Below are 25286 nucleotides of genomic sequence, written 5' to 3'. Positions count from 1 at the left end.
CTCAGCTAGTGCAGGAATCAGGAGTTTGCTATCGTGTGATTCAGCTACAGCAATGTCCTACAGCAGCCCCCACCCCTTTGGCCTTCTTTTATTGGTTAGAAGACTGAGCCTCATCAGAAACCTGGAGGCATTATATGTGCACTGCTGTAAGGCTGTTCAGTGAGACTTCAACAGCACCTCTACATTACGCTGTGTTGTCGAGCATATTTCAACTAAAACTATTAGAAAAAAATACATAGCTTTAACCAAGAGACAGACAAAGCAGGACCAATAAGAATACTCTTACTTCTGTAGTCTGTCTCCCTATGGTTATTGTGGAAATGGTTTACTGTGCTAACACCAGCCTCATAATCGGCTGATGCACAACAATGTTGGTTATGAGTTGAGTTATAACATTAAGCAAGAAGTCATAACTTTTATGGGATGAAAGCTCACATGGTGGCGGACATAGGATCATGGAGAGGCAGAAAGTATAGTTTGGGCTTTCATATCCATTTTTTTAGGCTTATAATTTAGCCCTTAAAGCCCTTGGTCTCCCAGCTTTTCCTGATAGATTTTTAGCATATTATTTTCTGCTTCATATAAAACTTCATAAAAGGTTTTGCTGAGTGATATCTGTGTCATCTCTAGGATTTTAGAGATTTTGGACCAAAAATGTTTGACATTTTACCACATCCAGTACTTTATGTGCCTTTATCACTATGTGACATTTGATTTGGACTGGAAGCTCCTCTTTAATATGTTTCTGTTCATCCAGTATGGCAGAACTCCCCTCCACCTGGCTGCTAACAGCGGAAGCCTGGAAGTTGTCCGCCACCTCTGTCTTGCCGGAGCCAACATCGATGCAGTCACCAATGTAAGTCACCACACACTTTTCTTCTTTACACCCTTCACTTTTCAGTTGTAGTGGCTTAACATTACCTTATTTCAGGCACTGCAGGTATTTCAGTGAAATCCAATGAGGTCTCTTGGTGTTTTGATAATTATACTGGTTGTGTTCTCAGTAGAGCTGGATTCATAGATTTGCCAAAACTGCAGACTGCACAGCAGGTATCTTCTGAGGGATGGTTCAATGACATGGATGAGCTTACATGACATAGACGAGCTAAAAACACCTGAGTCACTGTTTGTTCAAATAATGGCTTATTTCTATGGTGAGTTGTTAATTTTCTGCTTGAGCTGCAGAGCGAGACCCTGCCCACTTCTTACATGCACATACTTAATAAAAGTAGAAAAGCTGATGTCAGCTTTTTTAACTCAAACTGGATTTAATCAGCAGAAATGAATTACAAAATTCACCTCTTGATACTGTTTGCCACAGTATTTCATCCTTTTTATTATATTTCTCTCCAAGTAGCTTCTTTAAAACTCTTTCATATCCAGTACTGCCAATTATATTTACCATTAAATCATATAGAATTATTTTATATGCATTCATGAACTATTCATCCAAGAATATTATCTTTAGAAACTTTGGGATACCCACAGAGTGAAAATAAACTTCTGAATGTCTGAACAAAGGTAATTTGTGTAATATGTAATGGGGAAAAAAGAATTTATTTTTAATAGTGTCCTGATAAATGACATGTAATAAAAAAAATCAAAGCAAACATTAAAAAATTTAATAACACAAATGAAAATGTGTTACAACAAGAGAAAAGTGTCAAGTCCTGAAGAGTCCTACATCTCATGACTTTATTGATTTGTCTCTGCTGAGCCTGAGCAGCAGGTACGTGTTGAGAGCTCCAAGAGCCCCGAGCTAGAGCTTTTGTCAGGCAGTTCAGGATCAAATAAAGGTACAAGGAGTCAGAGAGCAGATTCAGTCATTTTATCTGGATGTGAGCAGGTTTGACCTCAGAGATGGGTGGGAGTACACGTCCAATGATTTTTAGACGCAGCACACAAAGCTGTTTTTTTTTCTCTGCACTGCACGGTCTCACCCTGTTATAATGGAGAATTTAAGTGTTGAACACCTCTCTGTGAGCTCTGACGGCTGATGTTTCTCCTGGCTGTCCTCTAAAACTATACACACATTTAAGAAGCACACGGATTATTTGTTTTAGAACGATATTGTACCTGGAACTGAATGTTTGAAACATTGGGCCACCTGAAAACTGGTTTAAAATCCCACAGGGCTGCAAGAAGTGTCTGTTTGGTTATTAATGTGTGATTTGGTGATGTCTGTGTAACAGCAGAAGGGTCATAGTTCTGTTCCATACTCATTCAAAGGCTCCATTGATTGGTCTACCAGATGTTGCATCGCAGGAAAGCACACCCTGGGCTTTCCCCAGTCTTTCACTGATCTTACTCCGTATAGTCTGCATGAAAATATTCCAATCACTTGTGTAATGTCCCCCCTCCCACCAGTCTAACCCATCTTACAATTCCTCTCATGGAGGTTAGCCACAAAACCTAAAGATCACACTCTGGTGCTGTCTCTTATTGTTTCTAAGATGATGGTTTTGTTGCTTAATGTACACGATTGTGGTAAATATAAATTTCATCATCTTTAATTAAAGAAAAAACATATTTTAAGTATGTTTAAAAAAATGTAGGGGCTCCACTGCCAGATGTCCCACACTGAGATTTCTTTCTCTCTCTACATTCCTTGCCTTTTAATATTGTATTACAGCTGATATGCTATGCATGTTTAATCTAGATAGCACATACTGAGATGTATAATTCATTGTCCAGGGGCCTGCTGCCAGTGGTGTGTTCAGGGAGGATTCTGTAAGCTCCAGGATTGGTTTCTGTCATTTGCTGTGTTTTAACTTGGCATTAGATAGTGAAAGAAGACATTTATGGTTTATTACAGATTTTCATAATTGTGGGTGAGTTTAATTTGTAGATTGAGCTGCACTTCACCTCTCCTCTCCTTTTAGTTTCCCCTGTTGCTCTGCCTTATATATAATCAAATAGCATACATTTGGACAGGTTGGTCTGCAGCCCTAATCCATTTTAGGAGACATTTAATCTATAAAAGAGATTCTATAGTTCATCTAGTATTCATCTCCAGTTTTATAGCAAACATAACACCAGCCGTTCATCTGTCACTGCCAAGCATCAGTAGTAGTAATCGTGACACTCTGCCATCTGTACAAGCAGAGTCCCATGAATTCTCTAACATATTAAGTCATACCATGTGGTTAATATTTGGTTCAAGCAGCACTTCATTTCCATTCACATTTCTGATATTTATCTGATCTTAAAGGTCAGTGTTCTCCTGCTTTTTGTAATATTATCTGACCTTATCATAGAAGCCATCTAGAGAAAGAAATACAAGTAAAAAGAAGAAAACTAGAAACATAGTGCTGTTTCAGATTCAAACAGCAAGATTTATTTAATCATTTTCCTGGGTTATCAGGAATTAGTAAATTTTCAAAACAAAGCCAGTTAAATGTCCTTCGCTGTAGGAAGCACTCTGTGGGCGTTTCAGGCTGTCAGTGCAGTCTTTCCCTGTGGAGCAGCCAGAGCCGTACAGTGACAGATGTCTGAGTTAGTGAAAAAGGCATGAAACTGGAGTGTTTTTGTCAGTGTGTTCAGAGGAAAATAGAGAAAGTAACAAATTAGGGCAGTTCTTGAGCTGGACAGAATGAAAGAATGAGAGTGCATGTAGTCTAAGAATGTGTTTGTGTGCACATGATGTACAGACTGCAGCTGTTGTTAATCTGCTGGATCTGCAGTGCTTCATTGTGCAGTGACTGGGAATTAGCCATCAAGCTTTCATGCATGGAAGCGAAAGTCAAACACCAGCTTTTTTTGTTTGTTTGTTTTTACCAAGTAACAAGATGAAAAATGACTTTAAAGTTGTTAGCATCAGTAGAAGCATCATTTACAATATCTGTAATGAAAACATCAGTGTTTGAAGGTGGATTATAGGCCCAGTGATCAATTAAACAAACCCCAAAAAATGTTATTCTCATGTAAATATCAGGCACAACTTGGCACAAAAACAAAGGAAATGCACAGGTTTCTACATTTTCTCAGGCATATACTCATCCCTGTTTTTTTGTTTCTCAGGATGGGAAGACGGTGGAGGATTTGGCTTCTACGGGTCAACACGAGCACATAGTTTCTTTGTTGAGCAAACTTAAAAAGGTAAAAAATGAACAAACACAAGCCCTAGGTTTATCAGTAATACGACATTAAATTTACCCAATGATTCTGTATTTTCTACAGTACACTTTAGACGGAATAAAAGGAACTGTAAAGACCTAAACTCTGCATAATGCAAGGCCAGATTTCACAAACACTCATCACACATGGCGTATTTCACTGAAGAGGTGTGGAGAGAGACATTTTCCAACAAGAATGTGTTAGATTTTAGCAACACACCATTTTTAGACATGACAGTCTTTTACTCAACACATACAGGTAGAAAGTGACGCTTGAATGCTTTATCAGTAGTGTATGGCATTTTCTTTATCTAAAATGTTTTTCTTAAATACTGAAGAAACAATACTAATCTTCTGTATTTTATTTTGGGGCTGTTTTTGAGCTGTCTGTTACTAAATAACTAAAATGTGGTTGAACATGAACAGATATTTTAGATATATGACTTACACTTTTTGAAAATATGTATGACTTGAGCAGCTTTATCCAGAATGACCTGAAGTATGAAGAGTATTGAGTGAAGCTGTTGGGCTTCAGTGCTTTGCTCACAAGCATTTTACCTGTGGACGTATACTGCTGTGTGGACATGAGTCAGACTGGGAACAACTGAATCATGTATCACAACACAGACTTTCAACCTAAAGCTAAATGTTACTGACGTTTTTGTAATCCATTTTTCCAAAAAACCTGCTGAGACTCAGAGCAGAGCGTGAAAACATGAAAGAAGCAACTGTGAAAACAGTCATCCTGTGCATATGCTGGGCTAATTTAAGACATGTTGGCACATGGATGCTGGATTTGAAAGAGAGGACTGACTTTTCAAAAACCCAGAGTATGAAGTTTTGCTTCTGAAACTTTAAAAGAGATCACATTGAGCTCTAATAACATTTTTTATAAATAAGAATTATTGTATTCCTCTCAAATGTGATTCTTTGAAATTGGGAACTTTGTTTATTGAATTCATGCTTAACATAACCCAGGTGGGAGGATGGAGTGTTTTCACATCCCACATGACCACTTACAGTTTTTGAGGCCACTTCTGATGTGTGACTCATCTATCGGAAGGTTAAAAAAATTTCTTACATGATAACCAATTTTATTTATTGAGTTGGTGGAATCAGAGCTGGCTACAGAGGAGGCATATTTGATGTTTATATCTGACTGTACAGCGTAGTATTTCTTTTACACAGAGAAACATAGATTAATGTGTAGATCAATTCAGGTAATTACAGCAAGAAGATTGACCCTAAAGAGAGTAATTCACATCAAAACTGTGTGTGTTATCCATTTGTCAGCAGCCACAGCTTTTCAGTCACATTAGGAGACAATTTTAGTTTCCTCAGAGCAGGTAGATGAGAAGAAGCTGTACAGTCTCCAGTGTTTGTTTGAGCCTAACAGACATTCTGTGATATGTGCTTTTTGGGTCAGGACAACCACAAACTGAGCTACATCCAGCAGCTGCGGCCCACTCAGACCATCCAGCCCAGAATCAAGCTGAAGCTGTTCGGACACTCTGCATCAGGAAAGAGCACCCTGCTGGAGTCTCTGAAATGTGGCATCCTACGCAGCTTCTTCAGGAGGAGGAGGACCCGCATGACCAACACGGCCCGGCACCCCAACTCCCCTATCAACTCCAAACCTGCTGGTATGTACAGAAACAAAGCTACAAAAACAAGACACAACTGAAATTAAATAGTATTAATCTTAATCCTCGAGTAAGAAAGAAGAAGGTCTGCTGCTGCTGCTTTTGCATGGTCACCATAACAAACTGGCCATTAGAAGCCTGTTACTTTTAGTTTTTATTGGACCTGTGCATTTATCCAGCATCAACCTGGAAAAACGTGAGAGGGGATTGAGCAGCTTCTGTCAGAGTTCTCGTGGTGTCCTTAATGGAGCTGCAAAAAACTACCAGATAATTCCAAAGTGCTTCTTTGTAATTATGAGATAGTAACACATAATTACCAGATATGGTTTTTCTTTGGTGAGCACAATGTACTTAATGTAGCTTTTGGTTAATCCAGTAGATTAAATGTCCCTAATACATCAAGTCGCATCACCGATGATATTCCTGGAGTCATGAGGTGTTCTGAGTCTTTCAACATCCTACAACCTACTCCAGGTGACCCCCCATTAAAATTAACACATTATTCCAGTAAGCTGGAAGAGTTAGAAACACTAGAAACACTGAGTCAGTCCTGGACTCAGTGACAGGTCTCTGGTAGTGTAAAAAATAAAAACACAATCCAGCACAGTCTTCAATCTCTCTCTGCCCTCCCTCCCACCCCACTGTGTCTCCTTTAAGCTCTCTATTTTGCAGCACTCAGAGCCATTACCTTGCAGACAGATATAATGCTTGCTTTGATAATGGTCAGCTACGTAAGCCGTATAGAGTTACCAATCCCAACCTTTATATTATTTGGAGGCTGAATTTAGTGAAGGTCTTCATGGACTTTGTGTTATATTTTCATGTGGACGTGACATGAGTCAATATTAAAACATATTGTAGGAGGGCTCAGAGGGAACAAGTGCTGTCATGGTGTCCATTAGTCTAGTTTTAAAATATCTTTTCAACCTTAATAGAGGAGTCAATATTGTGCTAAGACTGTCAAAAGTGCACACTTAACATCATGTGTCAGGATTTGTAACATCATGATGCTCTAGGCTGCAAAACTCAACTTGACACCTAAAATTCTTCTGCACTGTGTATTGATTTCCGACCCCTCAGGTTCTTCATGCACACAACAGTATTAAAGAGAGGTTGTGCTATGCTAGAATACAATCTGAGAGACTCAACAGCTTTCTCACTGTTTTTATTTATGCAAAAAATGTCTTAAGACAAGTGAAAAGCCTCTACTCAGTTGACAGGATTTAATACTTGTACATTTTATTTGCAACAAACAACAAAAGCTGTTTTTTAAAGTGGGAAAAAAATTTTGTATATATTAGGTGGACAGTGCTGCAGATCAGTATCCATAGTGATCACTGTTAAAATGAGAAACAGCTGCTCATCATAGGTCAAGGCTGTGAACTGCACCGCACAGACCTCTCAACAGGACTTTTCTGTTGTTTGGTCCCAGTGACCACGAACATCCATAGCCACAAAACATGTTTTGCAGATGGTTTTAGAGATCACATCGCCAGCAGTTTCTTATGTTTATGTCATCGCCCCAAAATTTGCAGTGATAAATTACAAATATGTAAACTTGTAAATCCATGTGCCATTATTTTGATTATGTCAAAATCAGGCCCTCAGACCAAAACAAATACAAAATTATAGCAACTGTGATTCATGCCCAAAGAAAACAAACTGCAGGTGTGGTCCTGCAGTGTCGGGGAAATCCAAATGTTATGTCTGCATTGTGGATTAATTTGCAGGAAAATAGCGCCCCCACGTGTTAGCAAGTGTGTAATTACTGGGTTAGAAAACTGAGCTGGTTATCAGACTTAAGTTGTGAAACATTTAGACTAGGTCATCAGGATTATTTAGAGTTTTATTATATCTACATTTTGTTTATCAGGTTTGAGTTGATATATTTCTGCATTGTTTTCTGCTTTTTAGTACTTTTTTTTTATAAAGCCCCAGTAAAATATGAAAACAAATATCACCCAGAAAATATGAATATATTAAGTTAACTAAATCTGACCCCACTGTAGTGACTGACATGTCCCTCCTTCTGTTTTTAGTGTCTGTGAGTATTTCCAACCTGTACCCTGGTTGTGAGAATGTGAGTGTGCGGAGTCGCAGCATGATGTTTGAGCCCAGCCTCACCAAAGGCGTCCTTGAGGTCTTCTCTCCCGTCCACAGCGCTCTCTCTGCAGCTGATGAGCAGGCCACGAAGGCCATTGACATCCAGCACGCCAACATCCACGGTGAGAGCCACACACATAGTTCTTAGACTTTTTTTGTTGTTTTCTTTTGACACGTGATCATCATGATGAACTTCTTTCCCTGTCCACAGGTGTGGGGGATTTCAGTGTGTGGGAGTTTTCAGGGAATCCAGTCTACTACTGCTCCTATGACTACTTTGCAGCCAATGACGTCACAGCGATCCATCTGGTCCTGTTCAGCCTGGAGGAGCCATATGAGACCCAGCTGGGCCACATCACCTACTGGCTGAACCTGCTGAAAGCTCTGACCCTGCCCCAGGACAACATCGGTGAGACCAGCCTCTATTGTATTTTTAGCATGACTGAATTAGAGGTTCAATGGCCAGTGACATTTCAAAACCTATCCTCTTTACCCTGAATTACTGTCATGTATTTGTGGTTATGAAAGACAGTCACAAGTCTTGGTAATAGTTTTTCTAAATACCATTTCCATGCAATTGAGACTGAAAAGGTTTTGGGGTTTTTTTGTTGGGTTTTTTTTTTTTTTTTTTTTTTTTTTTTTTTGGGGTTTGTGAATAAACATTTTGATAACTTTGAAGAAGACAATGTGTGAACTACAACTTTTCTAATTTTTACACACAGGACTTGACAAGATCATCATAATTTGTGATTTTCTAGAACTTGGCAATTTTGGGCCAATGTCAGTAAAAATGTATTAATTTTATTGACTATTCTGAGTATGTTTGTGTTTTCCTCTCCTTCTTCAGCTTTCGGAGGTCGAATCCAGCAGCCTCTGATGGTTGTCCTGGTGGCGACACATGCTGACCTTGCTGACGTCCCCAGAGCTTTCTCTGGAGAGTTCAGCTACGATAAGGAAAGAGCGCTGCTCAAGGAAGTCAGGAATAGGTTGGGAATCCCAGCACTCAAAATATATAACAAGATTTTTCTGTTGTTGAATGATTTTCTTCACCAGGTTGCACCTCCCACAGTGTCAAGTGATATGGTTCTGTAATAAACTGTAATAAACAAAGTTATGTTATGTCAGATAACTGTAAACACTACACTCTCCATGAGCCAGTGCAGTCATTAACATGACATCTAAGTTGCTTTAATAAAACATAAACTGAATGTCTGTACTCCTGTTTTCAGATTTGGGAATGACCTTCAGATCAGTGACAAACTGTTTGTGATGGACGCTGGAGCCTCAAACTCCAAAGACATGAAGCTTCTAAGGAGTCACCTGCAGGAGCTTCGCACTAACATCATCTCTGTGAGCTCTGCTCTATATCTTTACTTCTTTATCTCTGTTTCTTTAAAGCAGTCAGTTAAACTAAAGAAATGATAGTTGACTGTGAAAACACTTCTGGTTTTAGAGGTGCTGTCCCATGACGTTGTTGTCAGAGCGGTTACTGACCACCCTGCCCAGCTGGAGGAAGCTGAGCGGACCGAACCAGCTGACGTCGTGGCAGCAGTTTGTAAGTGACGTCCAGGAGCACATCAACCCTCTGGTCAGCCAGGATCACCTCCGTACTCTGGCCCTGCAGCTTCACAGCATGGGGGAGGTGAGTCCTCATTATTCACTATTAGTTCGTCTTCTGATTTTAATAGTTTAATTTAATCATTTAGCTTATGAAATTTTTCCTTGCTTGATTTGTCTTAATTTACTGTCATATATATTTTCCTTTTTGTTTACAAAATATTTAATTGATGATTAAATGAATCACAGCTCTGATATAAATTCACCTTTTATTTAGTTGGTTAAAATAATAAATGAAAAAAATTGCTGTTGGTCAGTTCACTGTGCTGCCACCATGGTGCACTGTTGTTTCTGATTAAATAAAACCAAACCTTTTGTTTTCAGCTGTAAACAGTTCCTCAAAATTATAATACAGCAGGAAGATGTTATCTCTAAACTTTCATTATGTGTTTATTTGTTTCCAATTAGGCATCCTGAGTGTCCAGTCCTATTATTGCAGCAACAATTTCCTGTTGTATCTTTGTCAATATGTTTCACTATAATTAACATTCTTTTTACATCTTTGCTGTGTTATTTTCTCCACACCTTTTTATTACTTTCTTTTACTATTTCGCTGCACCATCTCTCACTTATATCGTACTGTAAACTTATTCTTTTTTCTTTTTCTCTTCCTTCTTCACTACCATCCCACTTTGTTTCCTCCATCTTCCCACAGATCAACATCATGCAGAGTGAGACGGTGCAGGACGTGGTTCTGCTGGAGCCTCGTTGGCTCTGCAGCAACATCCTCGGCAAGCTGCTTTCTGTGGAGACTCCCAAGGCCATCCACCACTACAGGGGCCGCTACAGGCTGGAGGAGGTCCAGGCTCTGGCTCCTGAAAACGACGTGGACGAGCTGCTGCAGATTCTGGATGCCATGGATGTCTGTGCCCGTGACCTCACCAACCCCTCCATGGTGGATGTTCCTGCCCTTATCAAGACAAATGGCCTCCATCGCTCATGGACCGAAGAGGAGGACGAGGAGTCTCTGATCTACGGCGGTGTGCGACTTGTCCCTGCTGAGCACTTGACTCCCTTCCCCTGTGGCCTGTTCCACAAACTGCAGGTGAACCTGTGTCGCTGGAGCCACCAGCAGAAGCCTGAGGAGGACGGTGGGGAGGATATCGATGGAGATATCCATCTGTGGACCAACGGAGCTAAAGTGAACCAGGCGGGAGTGGAGGCCATGATCCTGCTGGTTAACCACGGACAAGGGGTGGAGATTCAGGTGCGCGGGCACGACTCAGAGCGTGCCAAGTGTTACACCCTGTTGGACACCATTTGCAGTATAACAGAGAACCTGCTGGCCTCCACGCTCCCTGGACTCCTCACAGCCAAATACTACCTGAGTCCTCAGCAGCTGCGGGAGCACCACGCTCCCATCATGATCTACCAACCCAAAGATTTCTTCCGGGCCCAAATCCAGCGGGAAACCTCGCTGACCAATACCATGGGCGGCTACCGGGAGAGCTTCAGCAGCATCCTGTCTTTTGGCTGTGCTGAGGTTTACCAGCAGGGGATTCTGGGAACCGACATCCACATATCAGATGTCCCCCTGTTGGCTCGCAGGAAGCTCTGCCGCATGCTGGACCCTCCCGATGCTCTGGGGAAAGACTGGTGCCTGTTGGCCATGAATCTCGGTCTCACAGACTTGGTGGCAAAACACAGCAACGGCACTCCAAACGGCACTCCTGAGCTGGACTCAGAAGCAGACTCCCAGCAGGCCATGCTGCAGCCCAGCCCGACTGCGGCGCTGCTGCAGGAGTGGAGCAGGCGCACAGACAGCACAGTGGGCGTACTGATGGCCAAACTGAGGGAGCTCGGCCGCAGAGACGCCGCCGACTTCCTGCTCAAAGCTTCTCCTGTTTTCAGGGTCAACATGGAAGCGCTGGGAAGGGCCGCCAGTGGCTACCCGCCCACCTGTAATGGAGGAACATCATACAACTCCATCAGCTCCGTCATATCCCGCTGAGCTGAAGAGGGTCAGCTCTCTGTCCTCAGCACATGTCAGACATTTCCCCTGAACAGGAGCATTACACAATTGTGTGTGAATGAAGATGAAGTGCAATCGTTACCAGAGTCCAGCCAGCTGCTCACTTTTTAATCACTCCATTAAGTTGGTGTATGAACCAGATGTTGTGTTTGTGCTTTCCACACCTGTACAGCCAGCCCTTCCTTCCACGATGAATGTTGTGAAAGAACTGAACGTCCTGAGCTCCAAAGAGCAATCCTGTGCTTTTTTTCTGTTCTTGTGCTGCTTTGTAATGCCCCTCCTACCCTGCTGCTCACCCAAGCCTCATGCTAACAGCTATCAGAACGTACAGAAAAGCTGCATTTTATCATGTCTACATGAAGGAACATTCGTAGTTAAAAAGATGGCAGTCTCACATTTGGACCTTTTTCATAACCATCCTCCAGTCATATTTACACACACCATCCATCACACTTACATATAATATTCTTCTTCTCTATGTTTCTGTTTTACTGAAGTGATATTTGGCCATTCAGCTTAGCATTTAATGAATTAACAGCATTTTTTCAGAGTGCCTTTGTGGCCTTCTACCTCCCTAAAGAGCACAAATAGTCTTATTATAAACAGTAGTTCTTTCCAAACATTTAAAGAACTGTGCCTTGTTGACACCAATAGTAAAATGAATTTCAATCACAGTCAGAGAGCAGGCAATCTGTCGCTGAAGTGGAAAAGGCCATTTTACATTTTAGGTAGGAAAAGCTTGTTGAAGAAAGAACGTGACCAAGTTAAAAAGAACTAGTGTCACAACTAAAATCAGATCTTTAGGTTTCTGCTTGTGTTTCTGCTTCTGCTCAGTCTTCTCTCAGATTTGATTCAGTGTGGTGTAAAACTGTGGCAGAGTCAAAGGGACCCTTGATGTGTTTGTAGATTTTTACAGCTAAGTTTAAAGGTGTCCTCTTTATGCACCCGTCCAACAACTAATATTTGGTTGATTGATTTGGTAACACTTTATTTTACACGTCCATTATCTCCAAAAACCTTCCTGGAAACCTTCCTGGTTTGGTATTAAATATAGAAAAATACAGTTTAGACTTTAACCATTCTTAGTTCTTTTTGTTGTTTATTATTGACTTCTGTGAATTTCCTTGAAAGAAATTCCTCCATTTAAACCCTAGTGGAAATGTAATGTCTGCTAATTTATGAAAAACTTCATTATTATAAAAAAATATATTTTTTTCTGACCCATGTTTGTTCTTGAACACAGTCTGCATGTTGAGCTGATCTGACTCTGAAAGTCTCTGATTATTTTCGGAAAAAAATGTTTGGATATTATTTAAGTAAAAATGTAAATTTATGGACTCATTAATATAAAGTGTTACCAGGATATTTTTCGGGGTTTTTTTTTTTTTTGATAACTCTGTTTGATAGGTCTCTGAGTTTCCTAATAACCTCTAGTGACTTTTCTTTCCTGGAAAGAATGGAGTTGAAGCCTCAGATTTGTCTCAGTCTTCTTGGTTCAGCTTGAACTTCATCTGTTTACAGTTGTTGGTCTCAGGCCTTGTTCTCTTTTCAAACTGCAACAAAATTCATTGACATCACCTGCACTTTCCTGCACAGTCATTTACCTGTGCAGGTAATGCTTGTTTACTATGGAAAGCAGGTATATGAAACCTTTATTGTTGGCTTACCAAATTTCTTTTATAACTGTATTTCTGTCTCAGTTGTAATTCCAGTTTTAGAAAATAATGCAACATTTAATCAAATCAGATTGCATTGTTTTCTGTTGCTGTTTACATTTCAAACTTGGTCTGGACTCAGTCTCAACCCTCGTGCTTGGGTACCTTGTTCTATAGTCCTGGTATTTATTGGCTTGGAAACAAACAGACAGTTCGGGGACTGTTATTTGAGTTCGTTAGCAGTTGCTGCTAAAAATCCCGACTATGTGATTGACTGGAAAACTTCTATTTCTTGCCTGTAGAGACATTTGCGTGTTCAGGTTCAGATGAGGGCCAGATTACTTTGTCCTTTCCAGGAATCTTTGTAAAAATGTAGTTGCATATTTGTTCCTTTTTAGAACAGTATTTGGAAACATATAAAGTAATGAATTGATTTAAATGTTTTCATCCTTCACACCAAGGGAACCTTGACTATTTAGCATTGGAAAAAAAATAATTTTTTGCTAAGGTACAGTGTCTTAGTGGGGACTGTAAAACCTTCCTGCATCAACATTTGTTCGTAGTAGGTCACATGTTATTTCTGACTTAATGTTAAAAATCATCATGACAGACGGGGTGAAGCTCAGCACTGATGCTGCTCAACTTCAGGGTCCAGCTGAGACCCTGAACAGTCCACTCATTCTACTTACTTTGCATATCAAGTGCCACCGAAATGATTAAAATAACAAGTAAGGTGAGTTTTGTCATTTGGCTGACTTGTGTTTTCTACCAAGCTAAACGGTCATGTGTTATGTCAAGAGTCAGTTACAGCAAACACACCTGACGCTGCCCCTTTTTCTTGCTTCGTCCACTGCTCTTTCTGCGTTAGTGACCAGTGCTAAGACATTAACAAACTAGTTACTGCATTGTCAGATTTTTGCACAGTGGCATCGATGCTGCTTCTGTCTGAGCTTTTCTTAGCATTGCTTTCAGTGTTGGTTGACCATGCGTGGATTCACATCTTCTTTCAGTTTATCAAGAAGCCGCAACCCAGCTCCCTGAAAGGCTGCTCACAACAGAAGTGTCTGAGAAAAGCGTTTTCACTTTGCATAAGCTGATATTTGATAATGTTTGTGACCTAAAGTGGCATCAGGAAAATGCTGCTTTTTTCAGTGCATGTGTTCATGTTGGGAAAAGTCTTTCATTCCCGAAACGTAGATTTAAAAGGCCTTTTTAGGGTGTAATGTCACGGATTTATAGAAAGCATTGAGGTTTGTCAGTATTTCCTGCCTGCTTTATTTCCTCCAGTGTTACATCTGTTCAGTAATGGAACAAGAGTACAGACTATTTAAAGATTAAAGACTATTTCAGATCATGTATTTCTTTCATTACCTTGCCAATCAACACAGGAAATGTTCAGCTGTGATGTAAATACTCCAGGCCTGTTTCCTCCACTTCATCCTCACCTCTTGTTAGGTTTCCCCTCACTTAAATATTTCTTCTTTTTTTTTGCCCAAATATGTTGATTCAAATAAGGCAAAATGAATGTACTCCACAGTTTTCCTAAGAATATGGTGACAATTTAAAACAAATCAGAAGTTTGCTGATAAAAATCCAATGAGTGTCCAAATACAAACTGGTGAGAAACATCATTTTTGTTTTTCTTGTTTTATTGAAGATTTTGTTGAAGTTGTGTATAATCATCACTAATGTGTGCCTGTGACACACCTGTTCATTCCTCTATTATTGCCTTGTGCAGTATACAAGCTGAGAAGTGAGGTTTCACAAAGGGAAGTGAATATTATGTTTCTCCTGTTTCAGAAAGAGGCACTTTTTTGCAAACCTTTTTGCTGCGACTCACTATGACATGTTTGTCTCTTTTTGGTGTTGAGCTAAAGGTGTCCTCAAAAATCTTTCTGTATGTTTCTGTTCGATGACGAGAGACATACTCAGTCTTGCTTTTGAGTGAATTTTCCCTCGGACACTCTGGTCTAATCGCCATGTTGCACAAGTCTTTTTGTCGCTATTTATGTTTTATTCTTTAAGCATGTCTTGGAATGCCATGTTCTTAGTACATCTGACACTTTATAGTGTAATACATTTTATAATAAATTCTTTACCTATTTTTGTCTCTATTCCTATTTGAAGACATGCAGTTAGATCTTTTTAACATTGCTCAGGTTGCACCTTATCAACCTGTGTAGTGTAAACAAGGTCTTGTCAAGGATTAAGAAGCATTAAGAGATTTCTTTAGTTAATAAAAAATACACCAAATAAATATGTTGATTACTTTACAGCTATGGATCCCAACCTGGGAATCCAGGCCCCACAAAGAGTCACATAATAAATCTGACAAGATGTATCACAAGATGATTTAAATCATAGGACCAAAGAAGACCCAATATACAGAAGTATTTCTCTCTTAAAAACCTGAATCTCCTCAGCCTTCTGAAATATATTAAAATTAAAGAAATAACGACTGACAAGTGTTTGCAAGTAGATTTTTTTTTTTAAGGGTTAACAAGCCAAAAGAAGTGAAAACAGGAAGAGAAACAGAACTAAGGTTTTCAAAACAGGTGCTGGGAGCAAAGTCAATTTTAAAAAATAAATAAATAAAAAAATCACACACTTCTGCTCTTGAAATGACACTAAACCACTAACTGGATGAATGTAAAGGCTGCAGTGCTTTAACTTATCCAGAATCAGAAAAGATTCAAATATTTCCCCCTCAGTGTTAGTTGGTAGAGGCAGTAGCACCACTTGTGAATTAAAATCTCTGTTGTTTCTGGGTGTCTGTCTGCCTTGTCCTCTGCTAAATTCCAGGCTGTGTTACTTACACTTCTCTGGGTTCATTGTGGAGCTTTGGCTGCAGGGACCTCAACTCTCCACCCGCACACTCACATGACTGCAGGCTGAGGATCTCTGGGTATGTCTTAACTGTACAAACTGCTTTGTTGCCTGTGATTCAAAAATGTTTGTTCAGATAAAGACTAATACAGCAGAAGACATGATGTGAATCTCATTACAACACACTGTTCAGAAAGAAGATCTAAACACCATTCATTCTTTTTAATGACTGATTTAGGTTAGGTTAAATTCACATAGTTTACATTCCTTGAGTTCACTACAATAATTGGTGTATACAGATTTAACCAATGGGTTATCACACACTATAGTGTAGTTATAAGTATATAACAGGTTGGGTTTCATTGTTCAGTGTAAGAACATTTGTTAGCAACACACCAGAGATTGTTGTTATTCAGACAGAGATTAGGGATTAGACCAAAAAAACATAACAAGCAGGACATTTTATAGTTGAAAAATAAACGTGCCCAAGCTCTGGACAGTCGGGTGTAAATGCTTCTAAATCAGCTTAAATACTGAACTGACACTTGTGCTTTTACACCAGCACGTGTGTGAGATAATATTGTCCACTTTATCAGGCAGACTTTAAATGTTAGAGCATTTACAGGCTAACTTTATAAATATTAACATGTTAGACTACTGGATATTAGCAAAGTAACATTACCCGTGTGACATGTTTATGTCATGTCTAAATCATATCACAATCTTGGCTTTGTTTACATGTTTGTGTGGTGAAGTTATTTGCTGTCCTGTGCTATCTGAAGCCTGATGAATACTCAGTTTATCTCCCAGGCTGTTGTGGAAACCCTGGCGATACATGAAACGCTAACCTTTCATTTACAGAGTCAACATTCCTTAGATTAGGATGCTCCTTAGTCAACACATGCTGCTCGTCTTCCCATTCAGATATAACAAGTTAACAAACCTGAACTGATGACCACATCTACACACCAGGGTCAACATCACTCCTATATGTTTTTCCAACAAAACTGCCTCAGTTGAGCAGTTTGTTAACAGTATTGATCAAGGAGAAATTTGCTTAAGTAATACAACAACACTGCACATCTGCAGGCAGGGTTCCAGTCCTAATTTGCCGATTACACACAAGAAAGCACCTGTGAGATTTGATCAGAGGGGTGAAAGTTGAAGTTCATAGCAGCAACAGAGGATCCACAATATTATGTTGTGTGAAGTAGTAATTTTGGACATCTTCAGTGATGTTAACAGACAGCTGAGGCATTTTTGTAGGTAAAAAACATGTCGGAGTGATGTTGACCCTGGTGTGTAGATGTTGTCATCACTTCAGGTTTGTTAACTTGTTATATCTGGATGGATGGACGTGTTGACTAAGGAGCATCCTAATCTGAGGAATGTTGACTCTATAAATGAAAGGATTAGTGTTTCATAAGCTTTAGAAATGATGCATTGCTATGAATTGAAGAACCAATAAATATAAAAAGCTTTTGAGGTTAAAATTAGCTTTACCTCAGTAAGCTACAAAATTTAAATACTGCTGACAAATTAAATCCTTGGTAAGAGTTTTCCAATATAAATTATACAATAATATTTTTCTCATACAACTTTGGCAATTTCACCTAAAAAACACTGTTTTTCTATACTTTAAATTAAAATTCATACTTTTCCAGCACTGTTGGTAATAATTAGAGAGGGAAAACAACAAACAACTGTTAGGCTGTTTTCAGTCTCCAGCATATGGATTTTCTGCTGCTTGCTCATCAAAAAAGTTCTGTCAATCATTATCATGCTGTGCTTGAGCAACACTGCCAAGTCACAGATCAGCTGCTGGTTAGTCTGCTTTCTGTTTTCTGTAAATGCAAGGAAATTATGTATTTTTAGCCTCATGCAAAGAATGATACCAAGAAAACGTAGGGTCAACATAAAGAGATGACACGTTACATAGACAGATGTATGTGTCACATCACATTACTGTTCAGCATTTAGAGGGATTTACATTCCTACTATATACTATTGGGCTCAGTATAGTCAAATGTTCATTTTTTTTTTGTATTACACATCTATTTTCTTGTCAAAAGTTAATTGGATTAGAAGATTGATATTACTATTACAGTTTCTGCCTGGCAGAAAATGGCTACTTCAGCTTAGCATAAAGACTGAACACAGGAGGACACAGTTTCCCTGGCTCTGGTCAAAAGTAAGAAAATCTGCCATCCAGTTCCAGCAAAGCCCACTAATAAGTCAGAGCTTTGTTTAAGCAGTACACAACCAAAGAGTAAAAACTACAGGCAGTCATTTTCAGGCAGTGTAATGCCAAGCTTGCTGGCGTACGTAGTGGAGTAGAAGTATGAAGTAGCACAAAATAAAAATATTCAAGTGAAGTATCTCAAAATTACTTGAGTAAAACTATTTGGCTGTTTTCCACCACTGCTGTCAGAATATTACTTATTATAAATAAGAAACAAAAGTTTTAGTAAACAACTTGGCCTGTTCAGTTACACAATCTTATCAATCACATGACCGTCGACCCTGATTAACTCAGTCTTTGTGACAGCAATTCCTGGAAGCCTTGATCCACAGTCAAAGCCCACAGCTTTGATGGTGACAACATTGGCCGTCACTGATAAAACATAAGGTCTTACCTTTCTAGATCTCACTGTATGTTAAATACAGTCGACACATTGGGCACATAGAGCACCAGAAGATGTTACGCAGGTTTCAGCCTCTAAACATTTCAGCTTGTTGTTTTTTATGTTTTTTTTAATTCATTTTCTTGTTTCACTCTATAGGCTGTAATATTGTTAAACAGTAGGTTAAATACATTCCCATCTAAAGTTTTAGAAAATACGTCTTACTTCCCTGACTGGCTTTAAATCACATCATAATAAAAACTGATTGTTCAGGACAAGTTTTCTGTTTGTTTATTTTTGCAGACATTTGTGTGTTGACCTTGTTAGCGTTGCCTGTTGGCTTTGGCTCTCACTGGTGATGACAACAGTAGCTCTTTTATAAAGGGTCCTACATCTTATTTTAATATAGGCATACTGTGTTTGTGTATGCAATGTGCCACTGTGTTACCGTATACAGGAAAAGGACAAACAAAAATACAGTAAATGTCAGTTTGAGCTCTTTACTGTTCAGTGGATCTTGAGAAAAGATTCTGGGCATTTGACTGATTTCTTTCAAACAACAAATGGCATTTCATACAAATGCACAGACCTGGTGTGCACACTAAGCCTGTTTAGTAAGGCTGCTGCAGCCACTAGGAAACTGATCAAATATGTCAAACAGTGCAGAAAATGTTGACCTAAGGTGTCTTAAACACTACTTTGTTGTGTAACTTCCCATTAGTGTTGATCCGTGTGTTTTCATACACATAAGATATCGGGTTACTCTGAGAAATCAGGTTAGAAATCCTTATTTTAGAAGGTCACTGTTTCTTTTGTTTTTAATTTATTGTGAGGTCTGATGGTGCAGTGAGAGGGCACAAACGGATATATGCAGCGTGCTGGTGTCACTTTCAGCTTGTGTCGCACAGGATGAAATGATTTTGATTACAATGATGTATTACCACATGATTTGATAGATGATCTGTTGTGTCATGATGATTTTAGTTTCCAAGCCGTGTTCATTGCTGTAACAGTGTCGGCTGTAACAGAGATTCTTTTAGTGTCTGAAATCTTTGTCATGCACTTGTGCAAGTTTACGAAGCTGAAACCAGTTAGACATATAGAAAAACTGACTGGCCTCTGGAGGAATCTGACGGGAAATCAGGTTTCTCAGGTTACCTACACTGATTACGAAAACTGGGTTTATTATATGCATGACATTAAAAAAAAATGCAATACTGCAGAAAGGTGAACGTTAACATGGTCAACTTGTCCTGTTGGGTTGTGTAAGAGTCACTCCCCCCACCTCTTCTAGTAACAACAAAAGGGCCTGGTCAAAATAATATCCAGCAACACATATTTTCTCACAAGGCTGATGTGATAATCAATAAACCTTTCACTTGACCTGTCTTGGGAGCGCTGAGTGGCATTGTGAGTCACTATGAGCAGGTTTTTAACATGAAACACTCAAAACATGAAACACTTCATCAACAGTGAATTAATAAAGGCGCTTTTTCACAGTTTTATCAGCAAATAAACCCACTCTCTTTTTCTCGACGCCATTCATGAGGGGGGGGAATCACGTGCTGCCATGATGACATCAGCCATTGGCGGGCGGGATCACGTGTAAAAAACAAGAAACGGACCAATCAGAGAGCTCGGTGGGCGGGCAGTCAGCAGCCGCCAGGCCTATATAAACCCTGAGCAAGTCTGAGAAGCATCTTGTCCGTTTTTTTTTTTTAAATCCACATTATCCCGGAGTTTACGGTGAGTTAACGTTCACAACTTTTAACTTGATTTTTAGTTGTGAACTAGTCAAGTTTGATGCCTGCATTTACGACTTAAAGCTAAAAAAAAATGTGTTGCTATTCGTGTTTTTTTGGGGATGTTTATTTTTTTGTTTTTTTTAATTTGCAGCCAAATTAAAAAACACTAGTATGCGTTTTTTAAAAGGCTAATTTAGATTTTATTGTATTTTTGTAAAAAATAGCGATGTTTTTATTGTTATCCATCAGCCTGAGCCATCTTGTTTTATTCGGCTACCTTTGTAAGCGGCTCCTTGCTAAAGCAGCAGCCATTGCTAACCTTTTCCCCACCGGCTAAATTCGTGAGGCTAACTCGGTAACACCGGCCACTAGTGGATTCACTTGAAAAAGTCGATGTGTGGCTGTTACCGGTCAAAGTTTTGGTTTTATTTTCGTTTTCCTGGTTGTAGTTTCGGTGTCCGGGCCGGTCGCTCTCGCAGTAGCAGCAGGTCTCGTGACTGCGCACAAAACAAAAACAGGCTCGGGTTTTGTGGGAGTCTGGCCAAGTTTCCGTTCAGCAAGTCGCAGTATAGCGGCTCTAAAATACTCAATCTGAATCTTAATTTCTTACATCCGGTTAACATTGTGTTATAATCCCAATCCACCGGGCTCACTTGGCTACTTTGGTCTGATACTGGCCCCGGTTTAGGCCGAGCGGTCGGGAAATGACGGGAATGTGCGGATCCATGTTTATTACAGGAATGTCGACCATGACTCGCCTTTCCCAAGAAACGAAAGACGTGTATTTCATAACCTGCTCCAGCACCTACTGAGGAGCAGTCTGCCCCTGTCGGCTCTTAACTTGTGTTTTGTGTTGTCCAGTAGGAAATCATGGTGCTGCTGCCTGTAGCCGTGTTGGCCCTGTGTCTGGGCGCAGTCCTCTCGGCCCCCACCCTGGATGCACAGCTGGATGAGCACTGGAACCTGTGGAAGAGCTGGCACAGTAAAAAGTACCATGAGGTGACGTGTTATTGTTGTTTATGTTGATCCCACCAAACTGCTGTACAGCTCCTGCCGAAGAGTCTAACTCGGGATTGTTTCCTGTAGAGAGAGGAGGGCTGGAGGAGGATGATCTGGGAGAAGAACCTGAAGAAGATTGAGCTGCACAATCTGGAGCACTCCATGGGCAAACACTCCTACAGGCTGGGCATGAACCATTTTGGAGACATGGTACGGTCACACTTTCAACACACCTCTCACTTTGATGTGCATTAAAAAGAGATGATATTGATCTGACAACTGTCACACAGGCACGACACAAGGTTGAGATTAAGGTTTTAGTTTGGTCATAAAACACACATCTCTTGTCCACATATACACAAAATGACACTGCAACAAGAAATAGACTCAGTCTGGGGTTAGTACGATCATACAAGCTCAAACTATGCAGCTAAAATTAAACCAGAAATGGAATTTAATGTGAGACAGGTGTGTGTAAAGTGTTTGCTGCTACACCAGCACTGATTTACCTAATTCATACTGTTATTCACTCACTTTGGGTCTCTTTGCTTTTCCGCAGACTAACGAGGAGTTCAGGCAGATCATGAACGGATACAAGCACAAAGCAGAGAGAAAGTCCAAGGGGTCCTTCTTCATGGAACCCAACTTCCTGGAGGCCCCTCGTGCTGTGGACTGGAGGGAGAAGGGCTATGTTACTCCTGTGAAGGACCAGGTAACAGCTGCCTCACCTCAGGGCTCTGGCAGATACACGTGATATGAGATCAGGGTGTGGTTTAGCATGTTTTAGTTCTTGGAACAGGGGAGTGAGACAACACACAGGCTGAAGAAAGTGACTCAGTTGTGATTTTAGAAGTTCTTTGACTTTATTTGTGGCTTATGTCGTTTTACACACTTCAGCTTTTTTTTTTTTTTTTTTTTTTAAGCTGGTCTTTTCAAGCTCAGTTTAAATGACTTGTAGCTTGTAAATAATGTTCAGAAAAGAAAAACAACCTGTAGCTCTAAAATTGCAGGTTTGAGTCAATGTGGTAATGAAGGAGTACGAACATCCATTTCGGTTGAACTGACTTTCTCAAATGTAGCATTAATAGTTCTGTTAAAATCCCAGTGCAGCAGCTAATTTCACAGTAAAATGAAGTCAGTAGTTGGAAACGCTGCCCACAAGCTCTTATTTTAATGGCTGTTAGGATAACAGGAGATAGAGGATGTGGTTTCATGTCAGCTGTTTTGGTAAACATGATAATGGCAGGTGCAACTTTGGACTTCTGTGGCGTCACAAATGTCCTTATTTGAAGTAACTTATTTGTCCACTGAAGTAACTGTTGTGCTGCGTCACAGATAAGTTGACCAGTGTTGGGTTGTTATTATCTACGTGTCACACACTCACTGCCTCTCTCCCCCCTCTGACTGCACAGTTTGTTCACTCCACCCCTTGGCATACATTAACACTCTGTAAGCTTAAACCAGACCAACAGGATCCTCACAATCCAGGCCATGGAGCAAACACTGTCATATACATTAGGATCACAGGCTTTATCCGAGCATCTAGTTCGTATGTTATTTAATATCTGTTAATACTCAGATCTTAAACATCCAGTCTCGCTCTGTGTCCAGGGTCAATGCGGCTCTTGCTGGGCCTTCAGCACCACCGGAGCTCTGGAGGGTCAGGAGTTCAGGAAGACTGGCAAACTGGTCTCACTGAGTGAACAGAACCTGGTGGACTGTTCCAGACCTGAGGGCAATGAGGGTTGCAATGGTGGTCTGATGGACCAGGCCTTTCAGTATGTCAAGGACAACCAGGGCCTGGACTCTGAGGATGCCTATCCTTACTTGGGAACGGTATGTATCGTGGGAGAAAGGGAAAGGTCAAGGGACATGTCCTTAATGTCTTAAAAAATCAAATACACTGAAATGTCCTAGAATGCAACAGTTTGTCTATTGAGGCCTTTGTTTGCCTTTTAACCTCCCATTCACCTCGTCTCTTCCAGGATGACCAGCCATGCCAGTATGACCCCAAGAACAGTGCTGCCAATGACACTGGCTTCGTCGACATCCCCAGTGGTAAGGAGCGTGCTCTGATGAAGGCTGTGGCTGCTGTGGGACCTGTGTCTGTAGCCATCGATGCAGGACACGAGTCTTTCCAGTTCTATCAGTCTGGTGAGTCTTGGTTTTGTACAGTACATTAATTTTAGCAGAAAGTCACAGAAACATCTGTCAAACTTTGATCTGCACAGTGGCTTAAATGGATAAGGGTCAGGCTGTGGAAATAAGAGCTAATAAGTTCTACTGACCCCAAGTGGTCAAAAAAAAAAATCATTTCTTCTTGGTTCATTTCAGGAATCTACTATGAAAAGGAATGCAGCAGTGAGGAGCTGGACCATGGTGTGTTGGTGGTGGGTTATGGCTTCCAGGGAGAAGATGTAGATGGCAAGAAATACTGGATTGTCAAAAACAGGTTGGCAGACAAAAGAAATTTTGTCTTGAGTTTACTACAGCTTTTACTTCCCTCTGGTATACCCCTACTTGTTTTTGTTGGAAATGGTAAATATTCCTGCTAGTTTGTATGTGATGGAGGGAACAAATGACATCCATTGAACGCTTCCTGACCAGTGTTTGTTAATCTTGCAGCTGGAGTGAGAAGTGGGGGGACAAAGGCTACATCTACATGGCCAAGGACAAAAACAACCACTGTGGAATCGCAACAGCAGCCAGTTATCCTATGGTCTAACTATATCAGAGTTTTATTGCAAGTCCAGCTGCAGATGAGGGACGAGACTTCAGTCTGAGCGACACGTTGACAGGAGATTCTTCAATGTATTATGACGACAAACACTGTTTTTTCAGGGGAATGGCGTCATTTTGTTTTAGTTGATTTTATGCCACTTTGTTTCATCTGAAAGATTTTAGTAAAGTTTTATTCTTTGTAAATATGTGTATGCTGCTTACAATAACACTTGTTTTGGTCATTGTAAATGTTTTTTTTTTCTACTTTTACTGTGATCAATTAAAAGTTGTGAAACACTAGTTTGGGCTTTTGTAAAGTGTTTTTGAGATGAGGTTCAGCTACATTTGAAGTTGCTGCCATCTTGTAGATTAGTCAAGCAACAGTATTAATCACTTTTACATCATTAAAGAGAAAACATTTAGCTTGTGTGGGAATACTTGTTGGTTACTGTAAGTTTTAGGAAACTTCAGTGTGAGCATTATGACAACTTCCTCTTGTCAATTTTTTTTTTTTCCCCCCACTCCTCCCCTTCTTGTATCTCTGGTACTGGTTTCACACCAGTTGCCTTTCCTGACACAACCCTCCTCCACATGTGTCAGTCTCCCATCCACACCCTACCCGGGCTCAGATCTGCTGAGCTTTAGATCAGAAGCTCATACACAGCACTGTGGCCTATATGAGCCACACTGGGGGTTTCTGATCTGTACAGCAAAAACTAGAGCAGCTGGATGGACATACTGTTATACAGGTTAGGGGGACAGGAGCCAGAAGGTGGACTAGACTCAGATTAAAGGGTCAATTCACAGTGAGCTCAGAAGCAGAATTTCTCAATTGCCCCTGATGATGTCAGGCAGGCAGGTAGGTTTTATGTTCATAGTGCCAAAAATTACACTTGACAGAAACTTGATAGAAACATTAACCCCATGTCAGTGCCATACTCTTAAATGTATTGCTTTAACAATTGGAAAAATGCTTACTGACTGTTTTCCAGTAGCATAATGACCTCATTCTCAGGGTGTTGCACAAAATGAGAATCTCAGGTCACCTGTTTCCAGGATTATAGACTTAAACTATGCCATTAGACTGTTCCTCTTTCTTACAGAAAACAGTGTCAGGTTAATGTTTATATGTAACAGGCTGATCAAACTGATGAATTCAGCAGTCATCAACAGTGTGCAGCTGTTTGAAACATCAATCAACAAAATAACAGTCCCAAAGTAAATTTAATTCCTTTTAAATGCTGCAGTATGAGGCTGTGATTTAAC

General features: G+C 40.2%; 2 protein-coding genes across 3 annotated transcripts in view; both read left to right on the top strand.

The window, feature by feature from the left end:
• dapk1 (death-associated protein kinase 1) overlaps positions 1-15208 on the top strand; it is a 61793-nt gene extending 46585 nt beyond the window's left edge. The window contains exons 18-26 of the mRNA XM_026322300.1: positions 758-856; positions 4021-4098; positions 5542-5758; positions 7798-7983; positions 8073-8270; positions 8709-8847; positions 9091-9211; positions 9315-9503; positions 10134-15208. Coding sequence (XP_026178085.1) covers positions 758-856; positions 4021-4098; positions 5542-5758; positions 7798-7983; positions 8073-8270; positions 8709-8847; positions 9091-9211; positions 9315-9503; positions 10134-11429 — 2523 coding nt within the window. The 3' untranslated portion in view covers positions 11430-15208. The remainder of the gene's footprint in view (positions 1-757; positions 857-4020; positions 4099-5541; positions 5759-7797; positions 7984-8072; positions 8271-8708; positions 8848-9090; positions 9212-9314; positions 9504-10133) is intronic.
• A 4991-nt stretch (positions 15209-20199) lies between these two features.
• ctsla (cathepsin La) lies at positions 20200-24315 on the top strand. 2 transcript variants are annotated; one of them, XM_026322302.1, is made up of 8 exons: positions 20200-20301; positions 21165-21299; positions 21387-21509; positions 21859-22011; positions 22911-23135; positions 23285-23453; positions 23634-23751; positions 23925-24315. In XM_026322302.1, the coding sequence occupies exons 2-8, from the start codon at positions 21171-21173 to the stop codon at positions 24022-24024; spliced, it is 1017 nt and encodes a 338-aa protein (XP_026178087.1). In that variant the 5' UTR covers positions 20200-20301; positions 21165-21170; the 3' UTR covers positions 24025-24315. The 2 variants fall into 2 exon arrangements, with proteins under 2 accessions (XP_026178087.1, XP_026178088.1); XM_026322303.1 differs by having other exon boundaries at positions 20202-20301; positions 21162-21299.
• The last annotated feature ends 971 nt before the right edge of the window (positions 24316-25286 follow it).

The sequence above is a fragment of the Mastacembelus armatus genome, chromosome 9 (assembly GCF_900324485.2).
Source record: "Mastacembelus armatus chromosome 9, fMasArm1.2, whole genome shotgun sequence".
NCBI classification, from domain to species: domain Eukaryota; kingdom Metazoa; phylum Chordata; class Actinopteri; order Synbranchiformes; family Mastacembelidae; genus Mastacembelus; species Mastacembelus armatus.
This window is presented reverse-complemented; position numbering and strand designations above follow the sequence as displayed.

What these genes read in the sequence shown, in the direction of transcription:
- ctsla (XM_026322302.1), top strand. Translation starts at nt 21,171, where the DNA reads ATGGTGCTGCTGCCTGTAGCCGTGTTGGCCCTGTGTCTGGGCGCAGTC. An exon ending in ACAGTAAAAAGTACCATGAG is followed by an intron (nt 21,300 to 21,386) that starts GTGACGTGTTAT and finishes TGTTTCCTGTAG; the next exon opens with AGAGAGGAGGGCTGGAGGAG. An exon ending in TGAACCATTTTGGAGACATG is followed by an intron (nt 21,510 to 21,858) that starts GTACGGTCACAC and finishes GCTTTTCCGCAG; the next exon opens with ACTAACGAGGAGTTCAGGCA.